The 26,158-nt window shown below is 48.0% G+C and overlaps 3 protein-coding genes across 9 annotated transcripts in view; 1 reads left to right on the forward strand and 2 right to left on the reverse strand.

Moving 5' to 3' along the window:
* Nucleotides 1-10,821, reverse strand: part of PACS1 (phosphofurin acidic cluster sorting protein 1) — a 35,446-nt gene extending 24,625 nt beyond the window's left edge. For 2 of the 7 annotated variants that reach the window (XM_039363129.1, XM_039363128.1), the window contains exon 1: nucleotides 10,314-10,821. In XM_039363129.1, coding sequence (XP_039219063.1) covers nucleotides 10,314-10,699 — 386 coding nt within the window. In that variant the 5' untranslated portion in view covers nucleotides 10,700-10,821. Of the gene's footprint in view, nucleotides 1-300; nucleotides 379-501; nucleotides 533-663; nucleotides 781-10,313 lie in introns of those variants that run through there. The other 5 variants (XM_039363131.1, XM_039363132.1, XM_039363133.1 and 2 more) reach the window with 5 other exon arrangements.
* Nucleotides 10,822-12,015: 1,194 nt separating this feature from the next.
* On the reverse strand, nucleotides 12,016-16,818 carry LOC120317168 (cytochrome b-c1 complex subunit 8). The gene is made up of 3 exons (XM_039363520.1): nucleotides 16,693-16,818; nucleotides 15,390-15,551; nucleotides 12,016-12,217 (listed from the first exon to the last, which is right to left on the reverse strand). Exons 2-3 carry the CDS (start codon nucleotides 15,538-15,540, stop codon nucleotides 12,123-12,125), a joined length of 246 nt encoding a protein of 81 aa, XP_039219454.1. The 5' UTR covers nucleotides 15,541-15,551; nucleotides 16,693-16,818; the 3' UTR covers nucleotides 12,016-12,122.
* Nucleotides 16,819-16,855: 37 nt separating this feature from the next.
* Nucleotides 16,856-25,380, forward strand: NDUFS2 (NADH:ubiquinone oxidoreductase core subunit S2). Its single transcript, XM_039363214.1, has 14 exons — nucleotides 16,856-17,012; nucleotides 17,576-17,679; nucleotides 17,883-18,070; nucleotides 18,689-18,809; nucleotides 19,755-19,867; nucleotides 20,060-20,134; nucleotides 20,405-20,482; nucleotides 20,850-20,935; nucleotides 21,509-21,628; nucleotides 22,414-22,543; nucleotides 23,478-23,573; nucleotides 23,928-24,011; nucleotides 24,421-24,478; nucleotides 25,107-25,380. Exons 1-14 carry the CDS (start codon nucleotides 16,927-16,929, stop codon nucleotides 25,142-25,144), a joined length of 1,377 nt encoding a protein of 458 aa, XP_039219148.1. The 5' UTR covers nucleotides 16,856-16,926; the 3' UTR covers nucleotides 25,145-25,380.
* The last annotated feature ends 778 nt before the right edge of the window (nucleotides 25,381-26,158 follow it).

Below are 26,158 nucleotides of genomic sequence, written 5' to 3' on the forward strand. Positions count from 1 at the left end.
CTCTCTCTCCCTTCTAGCTCTCTCTCTTCTTTCTCCCTCCCTCTCTGTCTCCCTCCCTTCTCTCTCCTCTCTCTCTCTCCCTTCTTTCTCTCTCTCTCCTCTCTCCCTTTCTCTCTCTCTCTCCCCCCTCTCTCTCTCACACACACACATTTACCAGTCTTAGGAAGCGACACCTGAGCAGGTGCCCCAAACATACAGAATGCAGCATAAACAGAGTTGGAAAAGGGACCTCGGAGGTCTTTCGTCCAACTTTCAACAAAACTTTATCCGCGGCTGGAAAGACCGTCTGGAGCACGGTACCTGCTTCCACCTGCCGCGGCCATAATTCCAAAATTCCCATCGCCTCCGCCAAGCGTTACGAGGACATCCAACTGTCTGCTGGAGGGAAGAAGAAGAGCCGTGGAAAAAAGCTCCTTGGGAAAGAAAACTCTTGGGAAAAAACCGAAGCGTTTTCCCGACACCGGAGGCCCAGCCTCTTACAAGAGGATTCCTATGACTAACCAGGGCAGGCTCTGGACGAAACTGTACAGCTCTCTCTCTCTCTCTCTCTCTCTCTCTCTCTCTCTCTCTCTCTCTCTCTCTCACTCACTCACACACACACACACACACTGCTGGCTGGCAAGCAGCCCAATGACTGAGGACTCCAGGAATCTGTAAACTTACCTGTGCTTGCAAACCATCGCTGTAATTGGAGGCGGTTCAAGTATCCCATTTGAATTGGCTCCAACTAGGGAAGGGCAGGGACTTTTCCAAACAGCCAATGCTCAGGGGGTTTGTTGCCTTTTCAAAAAAAAAAAAAAAAAAATGCCTTGCCTAGCAGACCAAAATAGGGATAGCCACAACCACCCCCCAAAAATAATAATAATTGCATGTTAAATTAAATAGCAAATCAATAGGAACCTCCTGCTCCAAACAAATTGAGGTCAATGTTTAAAGGGAAGGGGCAGAGCGGAACACAGATGGTTCCCTGATAAGGCTAATCGTTCCCGATACGGACCTCCGTTATATAGTTGTGGTGAAGGGACTCCTGGAAGCCGGATTTCAGTCCTCTACATTAGGATGGGGACAGGGGGTACGCAAAGAGTACGGTTAGGTAGCAGGAGAGGAGAATGTTTCTAGCTCAGGGGTGAAATGAGGGGTCCTGGGGGGGCTCTCTGAGCTTGGCGGTTTCTTTGCAGACGTCTCGTGACCCAACTAGGGAACGTCATCAGTGCTAGAAGGGAAAGGGGTTTTCTGGGAGGAGGGAGGAGGAGGAGGAGGAGGAGGACTGTGGGGTCCTTGATGCTCTCTGAGCTTGGTGGTTTCCTTGCAGACATTTCATTACCCAACTAGGTAACATCATCAGCCCTAGAAGGGAGTGGTGAGGACTATGGGGTCCTTGGTGCTCTCTGAGCTGGGTGGTTTCCTTGCAGACATTTCATTACCCAACTAGGTAACATCATCAGTCCGAGGAGGAGGAGGAGGAGGAGGAGGACTGTGGGGTCCTTGATGCTCTCTGAGCTTGGTGGTTTCCTTGCAGACGTTTCATTACCCAACTAGGTAACATCATCAGCCCTACAAGGGAGTGGTGAGGACTGTGGGGTCCTTGGTGCTCTCTGAGCTTGGTGGTTTCCTTGCAGACGTTTCACGACCCAACTTTACCCAACTGCCTTAGAGACATCCTAAGAAGGACTGCTCAGCCTTGCAAGAACTCGCAAACATTGCTCCTGCCTTCTCCTCGCCACTTTCAGCTTTGGACTCAAGCTCTGGGAGCCCTGAGGAAAAAGAGTGAGCACCCCTGAAGCCCTCTCGACAGGACCACCCCTTACAAACGCGCATTTATTTCAACAATTATCCCAGACACACATCTCCTAGCAACTTTGGATCACGCTCCTCCTTTCCACTCCAGCTATTGTGTCGCCGGATTAATGCAACCAGCACGCTAAGTCTGCACGCCAAGTCTGAATCGCTTGCAGTTGCAACAAAAGGGCTTTATCCGGGCTCGCCACGCTCTCACCCACAAAAGAACGGCGATGGGCTGCGGTTAGGCGCGCGTGAGACGACGTTCAAGCTGCTTATTGCTTGTTAACGCAATCACAGCTAATCGTTCCCTACGGTTTCATCATTCCAGATAGGTTGAGGCATGTCCCTTGATAATTAAAGAAGGAAAGGCAGGAAGGAACCAAGCAAAAGGGGGAAATATATATATATATATATATATATATATATATATATATATATATATATATATATATATATATATATATATCTGCGTCATGTTTTACTCAGTGGAGGAAAACGCCGTGCAGCTCGTGCTTGACTTTACGGCGGCAGATGGGCCCCAAAATTCCTGTCCTTTTGCTAAGCGGGACGGTTGTTAAATGGGTTTTGCGCCACGGTTGTTATCCCTGCGGTTGTTAAATTCATAACACGTTGTGAAGTGAACCCGGCTTCCCCATTGTCTCTGCTTGTCAGACAGTCACAAAAGGGGATCGCGTGATCCCGGGACACTGCCACCACCGTCGTAAATACGAGTCAGTGGCTGAATGTACAAATTCTGATCCACACGACTGTGGGGATGCTGCGACGGTTGTCGGTGTGAAAAACAGTCCTAAGTCCCTTTTTTCAACGGCGTCATAACTTCGAACAGGCACTAAACAAGCTGTTGTAAGTTAAAGACGGCCTGCAGGTTTAAAAAATGAAACGGAAACCTGATTTTATTTTATTTTTTGCTTCCCTGTCTGCCTTTTTGCTCGCCGCTAATATAGCACAAAACGTTTCGCTAAACTGTGGTTCTGTAAGTCGAGATGCATTAAGGATGGCCGAAGAACCGCGCTATCATTTATTCATGCCCAGATAGTTATTTAAAAACACACACACACACACACACACACACAGCCTATATACAAATGAAAATCTGCGAGGCGCGGAACGTGAGAACCAAAAAAAAAAAAAAAAAAAATTGAACAGGAAATCTACAGAACAGCAGTCAGCAAATTTTAGTTGACGAAGTTGCAGATGAGCAGAAAACCGAATTGTGAATTGGAAGCTGCGGCGGAAAATGGTTAATTGTTCTCACCATCAGGAAATTTCTCCTTAGTTCTGGATTGTTTCTCTCCTTGATGAGTTTCCATCCTTTGCTTCTTGTCCGGCCTTCTGGTGGCTTTGGAGAAGAGGTTGTGATAACAACTACGTAACTAGTAGTTGTTTCCTGCCTGAGCAGCAGGTTGGACTAGATGACCTCCAAGGTCCCTTCCAACTCTATTATTATTATTATAACTATTGTGATGATTTTTTTTGTGATATTATGTAACTATTATATTACAGGTGGTCCTTGATTTACAACAGTTCCTTTAGTGACCGAAGTTACAACGGCATGGAAAAAAGTGGCTTACGACCGTTTTTTCACACTTAACGATTGTCACGTCATCAAAATTCAGACCCTTGGCAACTGACTCAGATTTATGACCGTCACAGTGTCACGCATCCACTTTCGTGAGCTTTTGAAGAGTAAAGTCCACAGGGAAGCCGTTTTACTAATTTAAGAACCTTAACACTTAGCCACCGCGGCGGGAAAAGACGTAAAACGGGGCAAAACCCACTTAACAAACCCCTCACCGAGCACTGTGAATTTTGGCTTCAATTGTCGTCATAAGCTTGAGGACCACCTGTACGAACCTTTGGTGAATGCTACGGAATCAATCGACAATTTAACACGGGCCAATCCGGAAAGGAATTTGCGACGGTCTCGGAACGCCTGGCGGTTTTTTTATGAGTTTCATTTTTTTTTATGACCTTCAACTGTTATAAATCAACTCGGAGTTTGTGGAGCCGGTAATAAACAGGAGCATAAAAATTTGTTATCAAATTAGTTTGTGCTTTTTTTCAGGGACGCTTCCCTAGGGGTGGGAAGATAAGAGCTTTTAATTCCTGAGATCAAAGTACTTCCGACATACAATTAAAGAGTTGTGAGTAGCCCTTCAGGTATGGCTTTTCGTGGGAACCATAGACTGGAAGCACGTGCCTCTTTTATTGTCACCCAGCAGCACAACGACAAACAGAAGCCAGCTGGTTAAGACGGTGTCGCCAGATCCCTTGTTGAGCGACTCAACGTGGTTCCAGGGAAGAGTAATTTTTTAAAATTTCTTTTAAGATTAAAAAAACACCGTGGCTGCCTCCTTCCTGCTCACCATCTCCAGGTAGTCAGTTGCCAAAAGTGTCTGAATTCAGATCATGGGACCACGGGGGAGGCTGCCATGGTCGCGAGTTCGAAAAACGGTCGCAAGTCGCTGTTTTCGGTGCCGTTGTAACTTTGAGCAGTCCCTGAGCAAACTGTCGTACGTTGAGGACTAGGTGCAAAATCTTGAGCTTGAGGCCTCGAATCCAAAGGCCCTCCTTTCAATTCATTATCCTGATTTTTGTTGTTGTTTTTTTTTTTTTAAAAAGATCACTTAATGTTAGCTAGCCAGCTAAAATGGCCAGTTTGCTTGCCAATTGCCAATTGTGCTGTTGTTTGATTTTTTTTTTCCCCTTCTTTTTTCCCCTCTCCTGTCACTCACGGAAACCTTCAGGATAAGCACAATGTGCTGCTAATCACAACATTTGCTAATATTCCTGCAAGTGACACAAGGGAAGGAATCCGGGCAGATGTCTCCATCTGAGCCATCCCCCTCGTTTGCTGCAAAGCGTTGCCGTTTTTTCCCCCCCTCTCCCCTACGCAACTCACACGAACACGGAAGGGTGTCACGAAGGGTGTCACGGGACACACAACCCCTACTGACATCACAAACAAGCCGGAAATGGCTCTATTACGGGAAACAATTCAAGCACGGTTCTCTTATGACAGTGGTGGTGAACCTATGGCACGGGTGCCAGAAGCGGCACTCAGAGCCCTCTCTGTGGGCACGTGCGTGCGCCATCGCCCCAGTCCTAGGCCTTCAGCTGGGTTGCCGATTCTAGTCACGTAACTCCGGAGATGGTACAAAGGTTGTAAGGGCGAGGACCAGCCCTGAGTTATTATTTTTTTTTTCAACTTCAAAGGGTTGTTAAACAAAGGAGTGGCCAGTCGAGAAGTAGCTATGATCCGTTCCAAATTGCCAAATTTAAAATTCAAAACTCAGCTGCAAGTAGAGGACCAGTTCCTAAGGGGCAGGCAGCGGGGTTTTCTTCTCCAGAGAGTTGCCCGATCCTGCCTGACCTCCGGCTTCCGAAACTGTCTGGCCAAACCAAATTGTTTAAGCCGTTTTAATTAAAAACCCGGAGGCTCCAGGGCAGAGGCAATGGGGCTAAAGCTTTAAAGGATTTATTGTAGGTGGCAAAAAGGCGTTTATTTTTAACGGCCGGCATGAAAAAACAACAGATGGAGCTGAGAATTAAAGGATGGAATGGGGCGGGGGGGGGGGTTGGAGGGAGGGAGCTATTTTAGCTATGCATTCTTTTTTTGGAGAAGGGAAAGGAAAGTGTTCAAGACTTGGAAATTATTTTCGCCGGTTAGGCTGCACGCATCTCCCAAAAGAAAGGAAAAAAAAAAAAAAAGATAGGGAATTGGACAAAAAGGGGCCGAGCAGTGCTGGAGCAAGCGTCCCATCGGTGGCCTTTTCCTTATGTTCCCAGCGGAAATCTCATTTTGGTTCACGGCAGGGTGTCCCACAAAGAGGAGGACCGCCCCCCCCCCTCTCCAGATGGGACTTCTTCCTGAGACACAACCTGGCTAGCAGATGCTAAGAAAAGTCTAAATTTGGAAAAGGAATGGTGAGAAAATTTGTCTGAAGCTGGAAAGGCCTGATAATGAGGATATTTTTTTTCCCCTTTTTCCTGCAAAATTGTTTCACTGGGAAAGGCTTCCTAGAAGGCCCATTTAAACAGAATTCCTTTGCAAATGCACCGACGGTTAGTGAGCTCACCATCCGACGCGGATTCAACCGAGTGACGATCCTACTGTTATTACAAAGATAAAGCTTTCTGCTGTCCAGTCATGTCTGACTCTAGGGTACGGTGCTATTTCCATTTTTGGGCTCTGGTGCAGGGGTCTTCCAGCTGGGCCCTTTGATGACTTTTGCCTGGCTGAGGAATTCTGGGAGTTGAAGTCCACCAGTCATCAAAGGGCCCAGTTGGAAGACCCCTTGCCCTACTCAAAAGTGTTCGGAAGATAACTAAGAACTGTTGCTTTACATCCCACTCAAAAAAAAAAAAAACATGTTTAATTCTCCCAAGTAAACATGGCACTAATGTGGCTTTGATCACGCTCTTAAAACCAATATTTTCTGTTCAACGGAAGATAGAGTCTCACCCACCCCGTTTATATAAACCATCTCATAATAAGGATCATTTTGACTGCAGAAATCACGTTCCTGTTTTTCACCCGGGATGCACCCATTCTCCATACAAAAAAAATTGAAATAATCCACTGATCATTTGATCTTTTCAAAAGTCATGCTAGCAACAGCCAAGGGCATCTTAAGAAACAGCCCCCCCCCCATGCTACTCAAGGCAGCTTGTCAATTTAAAAGCTTGGCAGAAACGGTAAAGATATATATTTTTTATTAAAATAAACTGCAAATACAGGATTCTCGCCCCCCCCATCTAATTGTACAAGAAGGAAACATGATAGAGTCCTAATGTCCAAGCTCTTGTTTTTTATTTTCCTGAAGGAGGAGGCCCTCCCACTTAAAATGGATTTCGGCTAAAGTCCGGCTAAGATTTAGCTTTCAAAAAGCTATTTGAATTACATTCTGTAGTTAAAAGCTCTCTCCCGGATGGTGCAGGGCGAAGAAACAAGTGCAAAGTCTTGAATTCAAACTGAGTGAACATTTCAGTCCCCCGCAAAAAAAATCAAAAGTAAAATTAGCTTTTTCACTAGTGAAACTGATCTTCAGAAGCGGGAAAAAAAAGAAAAGAAAGAAAGAAAGCCTTATCTAATAAACAGCCCCAGACCTATGCCACTCAGGAGAAACAAGTGAGGACCTGAAAACACTGATAACACAACACAACAAAACACACTAGGGATATTAGAAAGCCACTGGGAGGCGTGCTTGTTAGCAGGAAAATATTGATTTGATAAGACGAGGGGGGTCTGGCTTAAGGGTTAAAACAGCTCTTTTCCAACTCCCTCTCTCAACAAATGGGAAAAAATTCAGGGAAATATTTATACTTTCACGGAAAGGAGAGGAAAACATCCTCCTTGCAAGAGGACAGGAAAGGCGATGCTACTTTTGCATTGATCAAAACACAGGTGGCCCGTGACATACGACCAGAATGGGCCCAGAATATCTGCTGCTAAACAGTGGTTAATATTTATATATGTTACTTACATGTAAGGGTGTGGGTCTATACATAGGTTGTATGCAGCATGCTTAAATATGTGTTATGTATGTGTACACTCTGAGAGCAAGCAGCTAAATTTCATTTTTAAGGGGTGCCATTGTGCCCACAGTAAAAAATGACAATAAAGGCTATCTATCTATCTACCTCCCTTATCTTTAACTTCTGTCTGTTTGTCTGTCTCTCTCTCTATCTCCATCATCTTTAAATTCTGTCTGTGTCTGTCTGTCTGTCTGTCTGTCTGTCTTTCTAGCTAGCTAGCTCCCTCCATCATCCTTAGCTTCGGTCTTTCTTGCTATCTGTCTGTCTGTCTGTCTGTCTCTCTCTATCTATCATCTTTAGCTTCTGTCTATCTCTGTCTATCAATCTTCCTTCCATCCATCCATCCATCCATCCATCCATCCATCCATCCATCCATCTATCTAAACAAGGCAATTGTTAAGTCAGTTGAGCCTGATCTTACGACCCTTTTTGTTAAGCAAATCACTGCAGCTCTTAAGTGAATCACCTGGTCAGTAAGCAAATCTGGCTTCACCCCCCCCCCCCACTTTGCTTTTTGGAAGCCAGCGGGAAGGCCCCAGGATGTAAATAAATACATGCCGGTTGCTAGGCACCCACATTTTGACCAAATGCTTGTGAGGATGCTGAGATGGTCCTAAGTGCCATGACCAGTCCCCAAGTCATCTTTTTTCCAGTGCTTATATAACTACCTCTGTATCCAGCTATCCAAAACTGGGCTGGGTGATACCTGGAGACAGGTTTGCTTAGGTAAAATAAGATTTATGAAGAGTTTTAACGAAACGCTGGTCTCAGAAGTCTCTTTTATTTGGAAACGACTTTGTCTCATCTTGCCCAAACAAACCTGAATCAGCTCCTCCTTGAAGAAAAGCAGATCTAGTCAGCCCTCCCAAGAATTTACAATAAAAAACTGATTAAAAATGCCATCCTCTAAGTGTGCCGGCACTTGCAAAAGCACCTTTCTCTTTTCAGATAACGTGCCAGTTAAAAAGGGCATCCTTCTACTGTAGCAAATTTCTGATTTTTGCACAAAAGGTCAGGAAAATTTATTTGGAGCAAGCAGACCAGCTGGATAAAGTAGCTCGCCAACTGCCTATGTTGGTCAGAAGGAGGTTTAAGCAAGAGAGGAACATCTCAGTAGCCTATTGGCACAAAGGACCTTCAATTTGAAGAAGTGGTCGTAATCACTTTGCACGCGGGGGAGTATATAGTAACTTCAGCGCATTATCTGAGATGTAAATGCACCAACCTGCAACTCAGATCATATTTTGACAAGGAGGAAGATTCTCCAGGAACCCCGGTTGGCCTCGCACTAAGCACAGGGAGACCGCCTATTGGATGTAAGACTTCAGACAGTCCTCACTTTATGACTTACTGCTAAGCAAGGCAGTTCCTAAATGAACTGTGTCCAATTTTACCACCTTTTTTTTTTTCCCCAGCCAGGGTTGAGCAAATACACTGCAGTTGTTAAATGAATCGCAAGCTTGTTAAGCGAATCCGGCTGGGAAAAATGGGGACCGCCCTGGGACACGGCAACGGTTGTAAATATACGTCAGATAGCAGGTTGGTCGTAACGGCGAGGACTGCCGTCTGTCCCTTTTTTCAGCGCAGTTGTAACTTCGGGTCCCCAAGACAAATAGTTGTAAGATGAGAGTGACCATCTCCAATGAATTAACAAGCCAGCATTCCTTCCCCCCAATGGCCACAGAAGAGGCAAACCATCCACACAACCACATTGGTAGAAGAAACACATCCAGCCTGAAAAGGGGTCCTGTCCCACCGTGGCTTCCCAAAGGGAGGGAGCCTTCTTATCCCACCCCCCCAACCAAGAACATGTCACCTTCGTTGCTTTCCCCATTTCCTGTGGCTTTGAGAATGGGTCCATATCCCGACAGAGCAAAACTCCATGTCCCATCAACCCCCCCCTTTTCAAATCTTCCTACCCTCCTCATCTCCTCCCCCCAATCTATGGGAAGTCTGCTTCAAAGGCGGGGGGGGGGATAATCAACTGGACAGCTCCCCATCCAACCCCTTTACTTAAAGGAGGAGATGGGGGTCGCCAAGGAAAGAGGAACCAGGACTAGAACTATGAAGGGGGGGGTCTTTTACTATAAAGAAACATACCAGTGAGAGGGGAGGGGGGAGAGGGAGGGAGAGGGGAACCCAGGACGAAGAGGGGGGGTTGAGTTGCATCACTGCTTCTTCATCCCAGGGGCTGGGGATGATGGGAAGTAGTCCATCACTCCAGGGGCCTTTGGACGGATGGAGAGGATGGGATGCCCACGGTAGGATTCTTTGGGGGCTAGGGATGATGGGAAGTGGGAAGTCTTTGGGTGGCTGGGGATGGGGGGGGGTGAGCCACCAGCTCAGAGGTCCTTGAGTGGCTGGGGAAGATGGGAGGTGGGCTGCCCTCTTAGGGGGTCTTTGGGTGGGTGGTAGATATTTTTGACATCTGAGGATGATGGGAGGGGGTCCTTGGGCAGGTGGGGATGATGGAAGGTGGGCCCTCACCCCTTGGGCAGCTGGGGATGATGGGAGCGGAGCTGCCACCCCAGGAGTCTTTGGACGGCTGGGGATGAGGGGAGCCCCCAATCCAGAGGTCTTTTAGCAGCTGCGGATGATGGGAAGTGTCCCCCAGGGGCCCCTAGCTGGCTGGGGAGGCAGGTCCAGAAGCTGGGAAGGATGTGGGCCTCCAACCCAGAGGTCTTTGGACAGCTGGGGATGATGGGAGCTGAGCTGCCACCTGGGCGTCTTTGGGCGGCTGGGGATGATGGGAGGGGAGCCCCCACCCCAGAGAACTTTTAACAGCTGGGGATGATGGGAAGTGGGACCCACTCGAGAGGTCTTTTAACAGCTGGGGATGATGGGAGCTGAGCTGCCACCCCGGGAGTCTTTGAGCGGCTGGGGATGATGGGAGGGGAGCCCCCAATCCAGAGGACTTTTAACAGCTGGGGATGATGGGAAGTGACCCCCACCCCAACCCCCGCGCCGCTTACCTGGGCACGCAGCTGGGCGAGCTCCGGTCCACCTCCCAGGTGGCGTAGAGGTTCATCTGCACCGGGCGACCCCCGGCCGCCGAGCCCGACCCCGACGGGGCCTGAGCCAGGGGCGCCCCGCCGCCGCATCCTCCTCCTCCTCCTCCGGGGGCCGAAGCCCCCAGGCCAGCGGCGGGCAGAGCGGCCGACGCCGAGGGCTGCTGCGGCGGAGGCACCGCCGGCGGGGCCAGCAGTTGGGACGTCCCCGCCGCCGCCGCCGTCAGGGCCGGGGATCCCGCGGAGGGCTGCGGCATCGACGGCGGGGCGCCGGGCGCCGGCTGGAGCAGCGAAGGGCCGGCCGCGGAGCCCCGGGGGCCGCCCACGACGGACGACCCTCGCTCCGCCATGGCGCCGCCGAGCGCGCGGAGCTGACCGCCTTCCCTCAGCCGTGCCGCGGCCGGACTGACAGACGGGCGCGCGGACCGCAGAAGGACCCCGCCCCTCCTCGCGCCCGGCGTCGCGTGGCGTGGCGTCGCCCCCGCGTCGGCTCGCGCCGCTTTCCCTCACCGCCCCCCCCGCCTCCTCTCCTGTGCGCGTGCGCGCTCGCTCACTCCCTCCCTCGAGGAGGGGAGGCGGGGGCGGAGCGAGGCAAACTTGAAAGCCGAACGAGAGGAGCAAAGAGGGAATTAAAAAGGGCGGAGCTTCTCTCCTCACCCAATCCCACCCACCCCGCCATGCCCGGCGTTCGATTGGTCCGGCGGGACGCCCGTCACTCCCACTTTCTCTATTCACCATTTTTAAATCCCCGCCCACGAAGGCGTGTCCTCCCGCCTTACCCGCCTTTCCAGCCGAGCCTGTTTTTTGGTTTTGGTTTCCTTGTTCTCTTTTGCGTCCGACCCTGAGGTCCCAAAATACAATAAAATAAAAGAAAGTTACGATTTCTCGGTCGCCGCCGCGGGAGAGGCGATTTCATATCAATTTCATAGATGGATGGATGGATGGAAAGAGAATGGCTAGAAAATAGAAGATAGGTAGATAAATAGATGGATCGATAGATGGAAAATAGGTAGGTAATAGAAGGTAGAAAATAGTAGAAAACAGAAGGTAGGTAATAAAAGAGAAATAGAAAAACGCTAGATAGAAAATAGCAGACACAGATAGATTAAAAAATATGTGGATAGAAAACAAGTGGATGATATATAGAAAATAGAAGCTAGAACGTAGATGGTAGATAAATAGATGGGTAGAAAATAGATGATAGATGGATAGATAGAAATTAGGTAGATAATAGAGGACAGATAAACGTCATGCAGACGTTTCATCACCCAACTAGGTAACATCAGTGCTAGAAAGGAGGAGGACTGTGGGGTCCTTGGTGCTCTCTGAACTTGGTGGCTTTCTTGCAGACCTTTCATGACCCAACTAGGTAATATCATCAGTGCTAGAAGGGAGGAGGAGGAGGAGGAGGAGAAAGATTGGGGTCCTTGGTGCTCTCAGAGCTTGGTGGTTCTCTTGCAGACATTTCATTTACCCAACTAGGTAACCTCATCAGTGCTAGTGTTTCAACCGAGCTACAAATATTCTTTGTTGGTGGAATAATTTAAACTTTGGTGCTGCGAGGAAAGACCCCCTCCCCAGGTTCGGTTCAGCCCACAATGATATTTTAATATTCTTTCTGAAGTTACCCATCCCTGAAAAAAGCTCAAAGAATGACACCCGAGGGTGGAACACAAAAGAGGTTTATTGGATCAGAGGGTTCTTACAACGATGTGTCGGAGCTTCAGAACCGGGAAAAAAGCTGAAAGACATTTTCTTCTCCAACGACTCTTCTTACACATCGTTTTCGTAGTCAGCTGGGTTTTTCCTTTTCAATTTTTTATTGTAGTCGTTTGCCCAGGAATAAATCATGTACCCAATGACAAACTCTTAAAAACACAAAAGAGAAGGAAAGTTTAGACTTGCAGAAAGGACCAAACACAGTTTTTCACCCTTACTTAGGCATAAATTACACTAATCAAAACAATACCAAACCTGAAGCTTTTAATGCACATTATAATATCTGGATTACAGTAATTGCCTTACAGTTGGAAGGCACCCTGGAGGTCATCTAGTCCAGCCCCCTGCCAGGCAGGAAACCCTATACCATTTCAGACAAATGGCTGTCCAGTCTCTTCTTAAAAAGCGTCCCAGCTGTTGTTTTTGCATGCTTGCCTAGCTCAGGTTAATTAATATTTTAATCACGTGTTTATTAATTTAATGGCTTCAGCACTTATTTCCTTGCTCTTTGTTTTTATACGGCTGCAGAGGCCGTTGATGAGAATTGAAAACAGGGCAAATTCTGATTTTGTTGTTGCTCTCGTGCACCACCTAGCGCTTTCCTGAAATAAATACAGGTGGTCCTCAACTTATGACCAGAATGTAGCCCAAAATTGACGTTGCTAACCAAGATGTGAGTTTTGCACCACTGTATGACCTTTCTTGCACAGTTGCTAAGTAAAGCATTGCAGGTGTTAAAGTTAGTCACACAGTTGTTAAATGAATCTGGCTTCCTCACATTTATAACCCTTCATTTAGCGACCGTTCCAAGTTACGACCGTACCGAAAAAAGGGACTTAGGGGCGGTTTTTCACACTTATTACCATCGCGCCCTCTTTACGGCCACAGGATCAAAATTCAGAGGCTGGGCAACCGACTCGTGTTTATGACGATTGCAGCATCCCCTTCTGGCAAGCAAAGTCTATGGGTAAACCAGATTCACTTAACAACGGTGTAAAGGTCGTAAAATGGACCAAAACTCACTTAACGAGCGTCTTGCTTACCAACCGAGGTTTTTGGGCTCCATTGTGACCCTGTATTTGTGGCTCTGGTGTTCCCATTTGATCTACCTTGAAGGGCTGACATGTTGTCCCCACTCTGTCCCCTTTCCTGCACCTTGGAGAGGAAAGGACTAGCGGATCCGTGCCGTCCTTCCAAACATTACAATTCCATGCGCCCAATAAATCTCTCCTCTGAATGGGACCTGCTGCACACCTGGCCCAATAACAGCAGCTGAGAAGGGAAAGCAGGAGAGGAATCTTTCTCCACCTGGTCATGTACCTCTCTTTCCTGTTTCTGTCAGAATCCAATTATATTTCATCTTTAAATTATCAAATATAGAAACTCCCAATTCTGCCTTCTCTGGATTCTGCCATAAGAGGGAGAGAAGGGGGAGAACAAAGGGGCTTTATGGCCCTCACTTCCTTCTTACACTTCAAAGAAAATGCTGAATGTGTGTTTATTGTAACCTCGAAGTGTTAGCATACCAAAGGAGAGTAATTGCCTTTCAGTAGTTATCTGAAGTCTCCATCCAGACGGAAGAAAGAAGAAAGGGGTGGAATTGTGATACTTGAAACTATCACTGGAAGGGGGGTTGATTGGGTGGGACTACTGGGGAACCCCTTAAAACCTTGAATGGGAGAGCTCCCCAAGTCCTGTCTAGCATGCCTGCACCATTTTCTCTTAATAAAGGATTCCTGTTGGAAGAATTATTCCAAGAGTTCTGTCTTCTTAAGATGCAAAGTGGGGTGGGTCCTTACATTAGACAGGACTTGCAAAATTAATCCACCTGGAAGGGAGACCCTTGCCGGGGATTTTGCAAAAAATGTCAGACAATGGAGCAACTCGGAAAGAGAGCCGCTCCGCCTTGCCAGATGTGGGATCCGAGAAGATTCCTCAGGAGAAGAAGCACCCATTGGTGATGGGCGTTGGAAAGATGCAGAAAGGTGACAGACGGACCAAGCAACCACAGGAGATGGAGAAATCCCTGCCAAGTGAAGAGGGAGGAAGCTGGGCACCGTACTCAGACTGGATCCTAGAGAAAGCTATTGACCTGATGAAGAGAACTCTCAGGGAGACTGAGCCCTACGGCCTTCCTGGAGTGGAACCTGCAACCCCAGGGACATCTACTGATCCAGTTGGCAATCTGGACCACTACTCCATTCCAAGACTCCACCGTTGGAAGTGAAATTCAAAGAGCCAACACTTGGGGTTTTTCCTAACCCAAGTCCTTACAAGGAATAAGGATATTCCCAGCGACAAAGCCCGCATCTCGTGCAATCTGCCCTGCCCTGCCTTGCACTCCAATAGAACTCAGTAGGCAGAAGACCATCCCGGAAAGAATGATGAGGCAGCTGGCTGAATATTCGCCATCCAGGAATGTTTAAAGATAAACCTGTGATGCTTGGAACCCACATCGACTTCGGGCAGAGGAAGCAGAGATCGACATATTTGTGAGCTGACACAAACCGGTGAAATCATCGGATACAGCCAAGAAGCAAATGGGGTGTTTCAAGTGCGGAAGAGAAGGGCATCGAGCTGTAGAATGCCGCTGGCCCCCCAGCACAACCCAGACAGATGGTATTCAGCTAAGCCAAAAGAAACAGCCATCAGAAACCCCCACCTCTGCTTCCAGCCGAAGATGACTCTTTCCTCCCGGATGTCTTGGCGGATTCTGCCATAAGAAAGAAAACAAAAATGGCCCTCAAACACTTCAAAGAGCTGACTGACGATCGAAGGTAAGAAGAGTAATGTAGTTATCTGAAGTCTCCATCCAGACGGAACAATTGTGATACTTGAAACTATCACTGGAAGGGGGGTTGATTGACTACTGCCCCTTAAAACCTTGAATGGGAGAGCTTGGACCCCAAGTCCTGTCTAGCATGCCTGCAACCATTTTCTCTTAATAAAGGATTCCTGTTGGAAGAATTATTCCAAGAGTTCTGTCTTCTTAAGATGCAAAGTGGGGTGGGTCTTTACAGTTTCAACTGATCAGTGGATGGATTTCAGAAATCCAAGGGGCTAGTCCTCAAGAGTAAAAACCTTTAGACCAGGGGTCCCCAACCAAACCCCGGTTTGTGGGCCAGTACCGGGCTGCGGCATGCTAGCAACCGGTCCGCACAAACAAGAAAAGCCCCATTTGCGAGATGCAGGCAGCAGACAAAACCACGCGCCTGCCGCCCTCTCTCCACGGAATTGGTCCCTAGTGCCCAAAAGGTTGAGGACCTCTGCTTTAGAAGAACCTGTTTAAAAAAAGAAGTCTCCCCTGCCCTCCTCACTTACGAGGCACCACCCGGAAGATGGAGGAGCTAAATCGCCTCCAGGTGTTTAAGATCCTGTGGGGAATGTTCGGGAACAATTTTTGTTCAAAGGGGGACAGGTAATAGGTGACGATGTGCCTGGTTTTCATCAGGTTGCCGAACTCTTTCCCCATCTTGGCGGATTCTGTGAAAAAAAAAAAAAAGAGGACACGATCGAGGTAAGAAATAAAATATGAAACAGGTTTGTAAAGAGAAGCACACTGTGGCGAGGAGAGCCAATTTGGAAGGATCAAAAGCGGGTGAGGGAGGGGAAAGACTGTGAGTTCAAATCCTGCCTTAGCTAACGAAACCCATTTGGCCTGGATTGGGACCGGTCTACAGGAAAAGGGGGAAGGTTAAGGCAAACCACTTCTGAAAATGTTGCCCAGAAAATATCCAGGAGTTGTCACCGGGAATCCAGACTGAATGTGAATGCACTCATACACCTTCTAGTCTAGAGAAAAGAAGGACGGGGGGGGAGGGGCCTTCCAGTATTTGAGGGGCTGCCTATCACAAAGAGAGTCAACTTATTTATCCCTTTTATTATTTTTATTTCTGTGTTCTATTGGCTGTACACATTCTTATCATCATCCATCACCCAGTCAGCCAGATGCTCTATCGAGTCCTTTCTAAGGACATGAGATCAGCAGATATTTATATTATGTTATATTAAATCTTTGATTCACAGTCTGGGACTGGAAAAAACTAAACAGTTCAAGTCCTAATCAAGGACCTAAGAGCTGTTTGAGTATACAGGCAGCCCCGAGTAAGGTGGTTTTTTTTGCAAAATCAGAATATTCAGCTCTAATAAGTTCAAAATTTCCATGGATCTAGGCAGCCCTTTGGCTATTGCTCCAAGGGCTCCTATGACTCCTATGACATTGCTTTCTTCCTCCATAATCACTCAACTTCAATTTGGAAGTCAGCTAGTTCCTTATTTTTTCTAGCTGTTTCTTTTCACATCGTGCATCCTCTGGTATTGCAATATCAGTGAGCCAGACTGAAGAGAAAGATTTATTATTGTTTTTATTATTTTTAATAATAATAATAATAATTATAATAATATTTTTGCAAGTGCATTGAGGGCTTCTGTACCAGAGACAAATTCCTTGCGTCTGCAGCGACGCCATAAAGTCCAAGTATATAAGATTATCTCTGGCAGACTTTGGGCTCAGGCCGGCCTACCTCGCAAGGCTGTTGTGGCGGCCCCCCCCCAAAAAAAAGGACGAGGCTCCTGCAAAAGGAAGATGGACAACTCTACTCAAGACTGCAACATTAAAATTAACCTTAAATTCCCGCCTGGCCGACACGCGAAACTCGTTCCGACAACCCTTCGAAGAAGTCACCCTTTTCTCCTCCAGCCTCGGCCAGCTTCTCCTCCGCTTCCGGGCGAAGCGTCACTTCCGCTTCTAGGCACGAACGCTTTCCAGCGGCGCCCAAAGCAATCATGGCGGCGCCGATGCGTCGCGTGTGGCTCCGGCGCATGCGCGCCGGCGTGTTTTGACGTCCAGCGTGAGAAGATGGCGGCGCTCAGGGCTTTGCGGCGGCTGCGGGCACCTTCAGCACCGTGGCTGCCCGGCAGGGCGCTGGGGGTCACTCCCAGCAGGTAATCCTCGCCTTTTACCCCCAAGATGGAGAGAGAGAGTCCTATATCTGGCAAGAAATGGCTTCCCTTCGCGGGAGAGGATGCCTAGTTGAACCCCCCTGGAGATACGTCAGGTTTCTAGTCCTCATGGAGGTCCCAATTGGACCTGGGAGGGGTTTTCTCCCAGAGCTTGCTAGAAAGGCGCTTAGAAAAGACGGGGAGGGCGTTCTACACGTGTTCAGAGGCACAGGAGCCCGTGACATCACATTTATAGAGTAGTGCTAGATTTTGGAGAACTGTTGTTGGGGGGAGCCCTCAGTGCAAATGAAGCCTCCCTCCCCCGTTTTGGCATAATCCTGGCTGGATGCAAAGGGTGTTTTTGGCACAGGGAAGGGGAGGGAGCTGCGACCCAAAAGGCCCCACTGCTTAAAAGCAAGGGTGTTCAAACTTGGCAACTTTAAGACTTGCGGATTTCAGCTCCCAGAATTCCTCAGCCAGTGGTGTCTGTGAGGAAGAGGAGGGGCAACAGCTGCACCAAGAAGGGCGAAGTGTTTCAGCCGTTCTCCTTTCTTCCTTTCTTTCAGAGGAAAACAATGGCAACCAGATATCGAATTTATGAAGCAGCTTGAAGGTGCCGTCATGTACCCCAGCAAAGTGACAGAAAAATGGGTCCCTCCGCCATGGAATAGTGAGTGTCTCCATTGCGGTTGTGTCACCATACACACAGCCACTTCTTTAGCGGCTGTGGGTCTTCATTCATGTCCCAACAAACCAGGATGTCATCCAGCTGGCTTTCCTACCTAGAAAGCCAGGACTAGAACTCACAGTCTCCTGGTGATTGGCACAAAGTCATCATCTCTCAAGTAATCTGTGATCTCTTTGCTCTCCCAGACAGGGATCCTATAGTAGGGAGAATGGCCAACATTACTCTCAACTTTGGACCCCAACATCCTGCCGCTCACGGGGTCTTGCGCCTGGTGATGGTGCTGAACGGGGAGAACGTGAGGAAGTGTGACCCCCACATTGGCTTGCTCCACCGGGGGACGGAGAAACTCATAGAATATAAGACCTACCTCCAAGTAAGAAGTGGATAAGGGGGGCACCCTATATATCTTTTCCATTCACGCCACTGGTGTGGTTTTGCAACCGCCCGAGCAATTATCACAAGAGGCTGCACCTCCATTTTAAAACCCAGCATCGGAAGGGACTTTTGAGATCATTTAGTCCAACCCCCTCTTCAGTGCAGGATCCACTATACACAGCAGGGAGATTCAAACCTGGTAGTTTAAAAAAAAAAAATCTCAGAGTCCCTGATGAAGAGGCAAAGCAGTGATAGAAAACTGGCTGGTTTTGACCAACAGCCCTTTGAGGGAGGCCAGACCTCAAACGGAGTCCCAAGTTTGACTGGAACTCAATTTTACTCCTTTTTTTTTTTGGTAAAAAAAATGAACAATAAGTTTTTATTTTATTCAAAACATTACAATACAAACTTCCCACCCACAAAAGGGAGAAAAATACAAAACAAAGCTAGATAAGACTACGGGAGGGGGGGGAATGCATAAAAAATAAAAATAATAAAATACAGGCAAGTTTATGCATTGGAACTCGGTTTTGTGTATTAGAGCTTCCGTCGCAGTCTTGAAAGCTTGACGAAGTCCCATTACTTTTTTTAAAAACACATTATTTTTCTGTCTCAGGCTTTGCCCTATTTTGACCGGCTGGATTATGTCTCCATGATGTGCAACGAGCAGGCGTACTCGCTGGCTGTGGAGAAGCTCCTGAATATCCAACCGCCCATAAGAGCTCAGTGGATACGCGGTGATTTAAATATTTGACATTTATTCTATTTAATATTCCCAGGGGAGGGATGCCAAGGGGAGATCAGAAGACTCTGCAAGCCTGCAGTTGCCATCAAGGCACTGCTGGTTGTCAAAAACCCAAATTTTAATCCTGCAACCGAGAGGATGCTGTGAACGCTCATAAGCCAGAGGACCATTTTTCTCAACGTTTTTGTCAGTTTGAGTGGATGGTCATAAGTTTAGGGTTAATAATAATAATAATAATAATAATTGGGTGCAATCCCAAAACAACTGGAGCACCATTGGCATTGACAAATTCGCTATTAGTCAATTGCAAAAGGCAGCCTTACTAGGAACTGCTTCCATCCTGCGACGATATCTGTAATACCATCAAACATCCACATCTGCCTATCCCAGGTCCTGGGTAAGGACTCGATAGTTAGACAAAATGCCAAATCCAGTCTGAACATCTGGCTGACTGTGCGATGATCCATAATAATAATGTTGGAAGGGACCTTGGAGGTCATCTAGTCCAACCCCCTACTCAGGCAGGAAACCCTATCCCATTTCAGACAAATGGCTGTCTAGTCTCTTCTTAACAACTTCCAGTGTTGGAGCATTCCCCGTTTCTGGAGGCAGGTTGTTCCACTGGTTAATTGTTCTAACTGTCAGGAAGTTTCTACCTATATTTATTATTCCAAGCTTGCAGGGGTGTGCTTATTAGCAGCGAAACCTAGTTTAAAGGTAGCTTCTTAAGAGTCCCTTTCTTGGCTTCTGACCCTGCCTTATTCGGAGGAAGAATTGGTAGGAAATAAATAGCAGCAGCAAAATCCTTAGGCATGGCATAGCACGGTAAGTAGTAATTTTTGAAAAGGAACCCAAGTAAATTGATTAAAGCATAACCAGGTGATAATGCTAAGAGTTTTTTTTTTTAAAGAACCTAACCCTGTTTTTTGCATCTTAGTTCTCTTTGGCGAAATCACACGGCTGCTGAACCACATCATGGCCATCACCACCCATGCGCTGGACGTTGGGGCCATGACCCCCTTCTTCTGGATGTTTGAAGAGAGAGAAAAGGTAAATCCACCCAAGAGACACCCCCCCCTCAAATCTGCTGGGAGCAGTTCCTGAATCTTACTTTACAGGCCTCTGTGAGATCCAGTAGGCTGGATCCGGCCTCCGTTAAGGAAGAAGCCAGGCAGCGCCCAGCAAGGGAGAAGCAACGCAACGGGCTGTCCGCCAGCCCGCTAACCCTACATCTCTCGGCAGATGTTTGAATTCTACGAGCGGGTGTCCGGAGCGCGGATGCACGCTGCTTACATCCGGCCTGGAGGCGTCCATCAGGTAAGAAAGGAACCGGGGAGGTGAAGAACGCAGGGCTGAGTTTGCAAACCACGGCTTGCTGCCTTCGAAGTGTAACTTTGATGATGATGACGACGAGGGTGGTGGTGATCAGGGGTTTTTCCAACTTGGCAGCTTTACAACGGGCTGGGAGTCGAAGCCCACCACTCTTAAAATGGCCAGCAAATGGCTCCCTAACCAAGAGAATGAATTTGGGGTTCATTTGTGGCTGTCCATCAATGATGACCTGTGTTGCTTTCTCTGACCCTTCAGGATATGCCGCTGGGATTGATGGACGACATTTACGAATTTGTGAAGAATTTCTCCGTCCGGGTCGATGAGGTGGAGGAGGTGAGGCTGCTTCGGCAGACCTTAGGGGGGGGGAGATTTTAATAATAATAGTAGTAGTAGTAATTAATAATAATAATAAATAATAAAGTTGGAAGGGATCTTGGAGGCCATCTAGTCCAACCCCCTGCTCAGGCAGGAAACCCTATCCCATTTCAGACAAACGGCTGTCCAGTCTCTTCTTAAGAACTTCCATTTTGGTGGTGAGGGAGGGGGAAGGGGAGGTGAGGAGGAGAAGACCCATTTGATTTTAGGGGACTCAACCCAGGATGTCGTGGGACGCCGTGCCCTTTGAAGACGAAAAGCTGGCTCCCTTTTTCTCACTTTTCTGGCCAAGTTAAGAATCCTCTAACCAGGATTGTCCGTGCAGATGCTGACCAACAACCGGATCTGGAGGAACCGCACCATCAATATTGGGGTGATCTCGGCTGAAGATGCCAACAATTGTGGCTTCAGGTAAGTTTTTCCTTCCTCCTGAGTAGCCTCAGTTTCTCCGGGATGGCCTGCTCACTGAGGCAAAAGTTCCATCTTCGATAGCAGACGGGCACAGATGCTTTAGATACAGGCATCCCTTGACTTACCACACTTCATTTAGTGACAATTCGGATCTACGACAGCATCGAAAGGACTTATGACCGGTTTTCACGTTTAGGAAACATGGTTGTGTGATCAAAATTGGGACACTTGGCAACTGACTGGGACGGTCGCAGCGTCCCGGGTGGGGGTGGGGGGGGTCACGTGGTCTCCTTTAGCGACCTTCCAACAAGCCAAGTTCATGTCTAGTCGTAAGTCGGGGGTGCCTGTATCGTAAGGCTTCCTTAACTGAATCCTGCGAGTCTGAAGCTCCCGCTGTCACTTTTCTTCTGATCCTCTTTCTCCAACTGTTCTACAGCTGAGGGCTCGGCTGTCTCTTATCCCGTCTCTCTTCCTTGTCCTACACATTCCATTGCCAAGTGTCCCTTCATCCCGGGATCTCCTCCCCGGGGTGAAAGGCTGTTGATTGGCTTCTTGTTTCCCCCCTCCCACCAGCGGTGTGATGCTTCGTGGGTCTGGAATCCAGTGGGATCTTCGCAAAACCCAGCCTTACGACGTCTACGACCAGGTGGAGTTCGACGTACCCATTGGATCAAACGGAGACTGTTACGACAGGTGTGGTTCCGGTTTGGGGGGGGGGACACCGCCCCTCCCTCTCCTATCCCAGAGTCTTCCACCATATATGCCTAGTCCTCAACTTACAGAATTCTGGGAGTTGAAGTCCGCAAGTCATAAAAGGGCCACGTTTGAAGACCTCTGTTTTAGAGAGTCGTTGAGGCCACTTAGAGGTTGATGAGTACAGATGAAACTCCAGGTGGCCTCAACGACCCTCCAAAAGGAGGCAAATGACCAGCAGTCTGCAAGGAGTATAAATCCTTCCACTCGCCACCCTCCGGTCAGGGCTGAAGAAGCTTTCTGGATGAGAAGGATTTATGCTCCTTGCAGACCGCTGGTCATTTGCATTCTTTTAGAGAGTCGTTGAAGCCACTTGGAGGTTTGTCCGTGTCCTGAGTGGTGCAAATGGGTGTGGAGCCTTCTTGGAACTGCTGAAAGGACTGTGTTCCACACCCATCTGCACCACTCAAGGGACCCAGAGGACACAGGTAAACCTCCAAGTGGCCTCAACGACCCTCCAAAAGAAGGCAAATGACCAGCAGTCTGCAAGGAGTATAAATCCTTCCCCACCATCCAGTCAGAACCTGAAGAAGCTTCTTGGATGGGGAGCGAAACGTCTTCAAAGGAAAAACAAGGAAGTCCAGTGGCCTGAAGAAAAAAAAAAAAAGCACCTTTGGGACAACCAGGACCTGGAGGACGGGGAATCTTCCGTAGACTTTCCCGAAGTTCTTCCTGTCCCTGGTGGCCCCTCTGAAGCCCTCCCCTGTCTCCCCTCCTCCCCACAGGTACCTTTGCCGCATAGAGGAGATGCGCCAGTCACTGCGCATCATCTTGCAGGCCTTGAACAAGATGCCGGAAGGGGAGATCAAAGTGGACGACGCCAAAGTCTCGCCTCCGAAGAGAGCGGAGATGAAGGTAGGGTTGAGTCTCTTCCCAAAAAAAGACCTCCTTCCTTTCGGGGCTCAGCTGTCTCTTATCTGGGCAACACTTTGTCTGAAATGGGGTAGGGTTTCCTGCCCGAGCAGGGGGTTGGGCTAGAAGACCTCCAAGGTCCCTTTCCAACTCTGTGATTCTGTTATTCTGCTATCCTTTCTTCTTCCCTTCCTTCCTTCCTATCACTGGAGATTTTTAAGAAAAAACAGGACAGCCACTTGTCTGAAACAGTATAGGGTTTCCTGCCTGAGCAGGGGGTTGGACTAGAAGACCTCCAAGATCCCTTCCAACTATTCTCTTCTCTTTTCTTCTAGTCTATTCTATTCTATATTCTATTCTATTGTTCTATTTTAAGTTCTATTCTATTATCTATTCTCTATTCTATTTTACATTCTATTCTCTATTCTATTTTCTCTTCTCTATTCTATTCTATTTCACATTCTATTCTATTCTCTATTCTATTTTATTATTCTATTTTACATTCTATTTCTATTCTCTTCTATTATCTGCCCATTCTCTTAGGAGCATCCCCTTGCCCCAAGGTCTTTCTCGCACCCCATTAAAATCCCTCTCCTGTTAGGCCCCTCTCAGTTTTAATAAACTTTGATCCAGTTGCCAGGGTTTGACCTTTTTAGATACTTTTAGCCTGGATGACTGAATCTTCACGTACACCTTGCTTTTCATTTTGGGGAGAAATCACCCTGCCGTCTGTTTCCAACTCTGACTCTTTGTCTACCCAAAATTTTCATCTTGCTCGGATGAGAAACGAAATGTTTCCGTTTTAATAAACGTCACGGCCCGGTGGCCATGATGTGACCTTTTTTTAAGACACTCCCTTGTTGGACTTAACCATCATTCAACCACGAAGGAGCAGGGCATCCGGAGGTTACCTTAAACCTTTCTTTTCTGTCGTTAGACCTCCATGGAGGCACTCATCCATCATTTCAAACTTTACACCGAGGGCTATCAAGTACCCCCCGGGGCCACTTACACCGCCATTGAGGCTCCAAAGGTAAATACTGAATTTATGTACAACACTTTTGGTAAAAGCCGCGTGAATCCTAGGCACAGACCCCCCCCAAAAAAAGTCTCCCCAATAAGGGGGACGCCCTCCAAGCGAAGATCCAGCCCAGTTTGGACTCGTTTGAAGATTTCAAATAGCACCTTTTATTTCTAAGAATTCCCCGTGCTTTTACCATGTACAGAGGTTTGATAATATAAAAACCACTCTGGCAAGCCAAAAAAACCCCCATTTTACTTCGCTTCTGGTAACATTTTCAATTGGATTCCAGCTTTCTTTCCTTGTTTGAGGATTTCAGTGAAGTTAACATCCTTCATCCCTCGGCTTTCCTTCCTTCTGCTGCAGGGTGAGTTTGGGGTCTACCTGGTCTCTGATGGGAGTAGCCGTCCCTATCGCTGCAAGATCAAAGCGCCCGGCTTTGCACACTTGGTAAGAGAGAAATGTGGAAACATCCCAGTATTTGAGGGGCTGCCACAAAGAAGGTGGGGGGTATCAACCTATTCTGCAAAGCCCCTGAAGGCAGGATGAGAAACAATGGTTGGAAGCTAAACAAGGAGAGTAGCAACCTGGAATTAAGGAGAAGCTTCCTAACAGTAAGGACAATTAGCCAGTGGAACAGCTTGCCACCAGAAGTTGTGGACGCTCCATCACTGGAGGTTTTTAAGAAGAGACTGGAGAGTCACTTGTCTGAGATGGGATAGGTTCTCCTGCTTGAGCAGGGGGCTGGACTGATCCCTTCCAGTTCTATTCTGATTGATTGATTGATTGATTGTCTACGCCTCCCTGAGGTCAAGGTAGAGTGTCTGGCCTCCTCCAAAATCTTCTTTCCTTTTTCCAGGCCGCTTTGGATAAAATGTCCAAGGGTCACATGCTTGCTGATGTGGTGGCCATCATCGGTAAGTCTCGGTGTCTCTCCTCCTGTTTTTGGGGCAAAAGAAATTTAATTCAGTTGATTTGATTTGATGCTGGCCAACTCAGATAGGGCCGGGCAGCTCACAATAGCTGAAAAAGGATATACAGTCCAGTTTCAAAGCAAGCAGCCTCCAGATCAGCCTGGCGCTAACCATAATTTGCTTCGCCAAGGTGGAGTGAGCTGTGGTGAGCTGCTTTCTTAAACCAGGGTTACAAAACCCTGGTGGAGTGTTTCTTGGGCACTTTAAGAGGGGTGGGCTTCAACTCCCAGAATCCCCCAGCCAGCATGCTTTAAGAGGGGTGGACTTCAACTCCCAGAATCCCCTAGCCAGCATGCTTTAAGAGGGGTGGACTTCAACTCCCAGAATCCCCCAGCCAGCATGTTTTAAGAGGGGTGGGCTTCAACTCCCAGAATCCCCTAGCCAGCATGAAGTCATTAAGTCACACTGCGAAATAAGGATGCAAAGAAAGTCACACGGTTCACCCTCTTAATTCCTGTTCTCCCTGTCCATCTGCCGTGCCTGCTGGGGATCGGAACCCCAAACCCTTAGCCACCTCCCAACATCGGAGACATTGTGAAACGTAATTTATTCCTTGTCTTTCCTCCTGCAGGCACCCAGGATATCGTCTTTGGCGAAGTGGACAGATAAATCAGTGTCCAGCCCAGGGGGTAGACGGGATAGGAACCCACCTCTCGCTCTGGACGCCATCTCCCCCCCATACACACACACACACCAGGAATCTTCACTCAGCATCCTACTACTGTTTATTGTGTGCTTGTTTTTGCTGTAATCTGGCTTTGGGACAGGAGGCCAAGGTGAACTAACAGAAGAATAAAACGACCTCACAAATAATAAATGGCCACTGGAGAGCCTGTTCACACGCATTCATTGTCCAATTTCTGCTCCCCCCCCCATATTTTCATACTGGACTCATCCAGAGTCCCCTCGTCTCCATCCCCATGGGTACGTTTCCAAATTTTTCCCAAGAAACCTGGTTTGTGATTTTTCAGTCTCGGGCACGGCTGAATTTTCTTCCCTTAGATCAGGGGTGTCTAATTTTAAGACTTGTGGACTGCAACTCCCAAAATTCCCCAGCCAGCCGTGCTGGCTGGGGAATTCTGGGAGTTGAAGTCCACAAGTCTTAAAAATGGCCGAAGTTGGATACCCCTGCTTTAAATCCTGCCTATTTTTAGCCTCTCAACTCTTCAGATTTCCCCTAATTTTCTGCAGAAGGGAACGTGGATTCATGCTAGGCTCCATCATGGGTCTCCTGGTCGAGCAGGGGGTTGGTCTAGATCACCTCCAAGGTCCCTTCCAACTCTTGTTATTTTCTAATTCCTTCCTTCCTTCCTTCCTTCCTTCCTTCCTTCCTTCCTTCCTTCCTTCCTTCCTTCCTTCCTCACTGGAGGTTTTTAAGAAGAGATTGGGCAGCCATTTGTCTGAAATGGGCACAGGGTCTCCTGCCTGAGTAGGGGGTTGGACTAGTGGACCTCCGAGGTCCCTTCCAACTCTTGTTCATTCCGTTAAGGTCACTCAAGGTCAGACGGATCTGCAGCATCCGGGGATCCGATTCCCAGGCAGAAGCGATCCTCTCCCTAACCCTCTGGATCTATCCGATCAGTCGGATTCCCAGATTATGTTTCTAGTTATTCCCACTTCCTT

The sequence above is a fragment of the Crotalus tigris genome, unplaced genomic scaffold, assembly GCF_016545835.1.
Source record: "Crotalus tigris isolate CLP2741 ecotype Arizona unplaced genomic scaffold, ASM1654583v1 scf7180000019553.37968852642:3898890, whole genome shotgun sequence".
Lineage (NCBI taxonomy): Eukaryota > Metazoa > Chordata > Lepidosauria > Squamata > Viperidae > Crotalus > Crotalus tigris.

What these genes read in the sequence shown, in the direction of transcription:
- LOC120317168 (XM_039363520.1), bottom strand. Translation starts at nt 15,540, where the DNA reads ATGGGGAAAGAGTTCGGCAACCTGATGAAAACCAGGCACATCGTCACC. An exon ending in CATCTTCCGGGTGGTGCCTC is followed by an intron (nt 12,218 to 15,389) that starts GTAAGTGAGGAG and finishes TGTGTTTTTAAG; the next exon opens with AGTTTGTCATTGGGTACATG.
- NDUFS2 (XM_039363214.1), top strand. Translation starts at nt 16,927, where the DNA reads ATGGCGGCGCTCAGGGCTTTGCGGCGGCTGCGGGCACCTTCAGCACCG. An exon ending in TGTTTGAAGAGAGAGAAAAG is followed by an intron (nt 19,868 to 20,059) that starts GTAAATCCACCC and finishes ATCTCTCGGCAG; the next exon opens with ATGTTTGAATTCTACGAGCG. An exon ending in GGGTCGATGAGGTGGAGGAG is followed by an intron (nt 20,483 to 20,849) that starts GTGAGGCTGCTT and finishes TTGTCCGTGCAG; the next exon opens with ATGCTGACCAACAACCGGAT.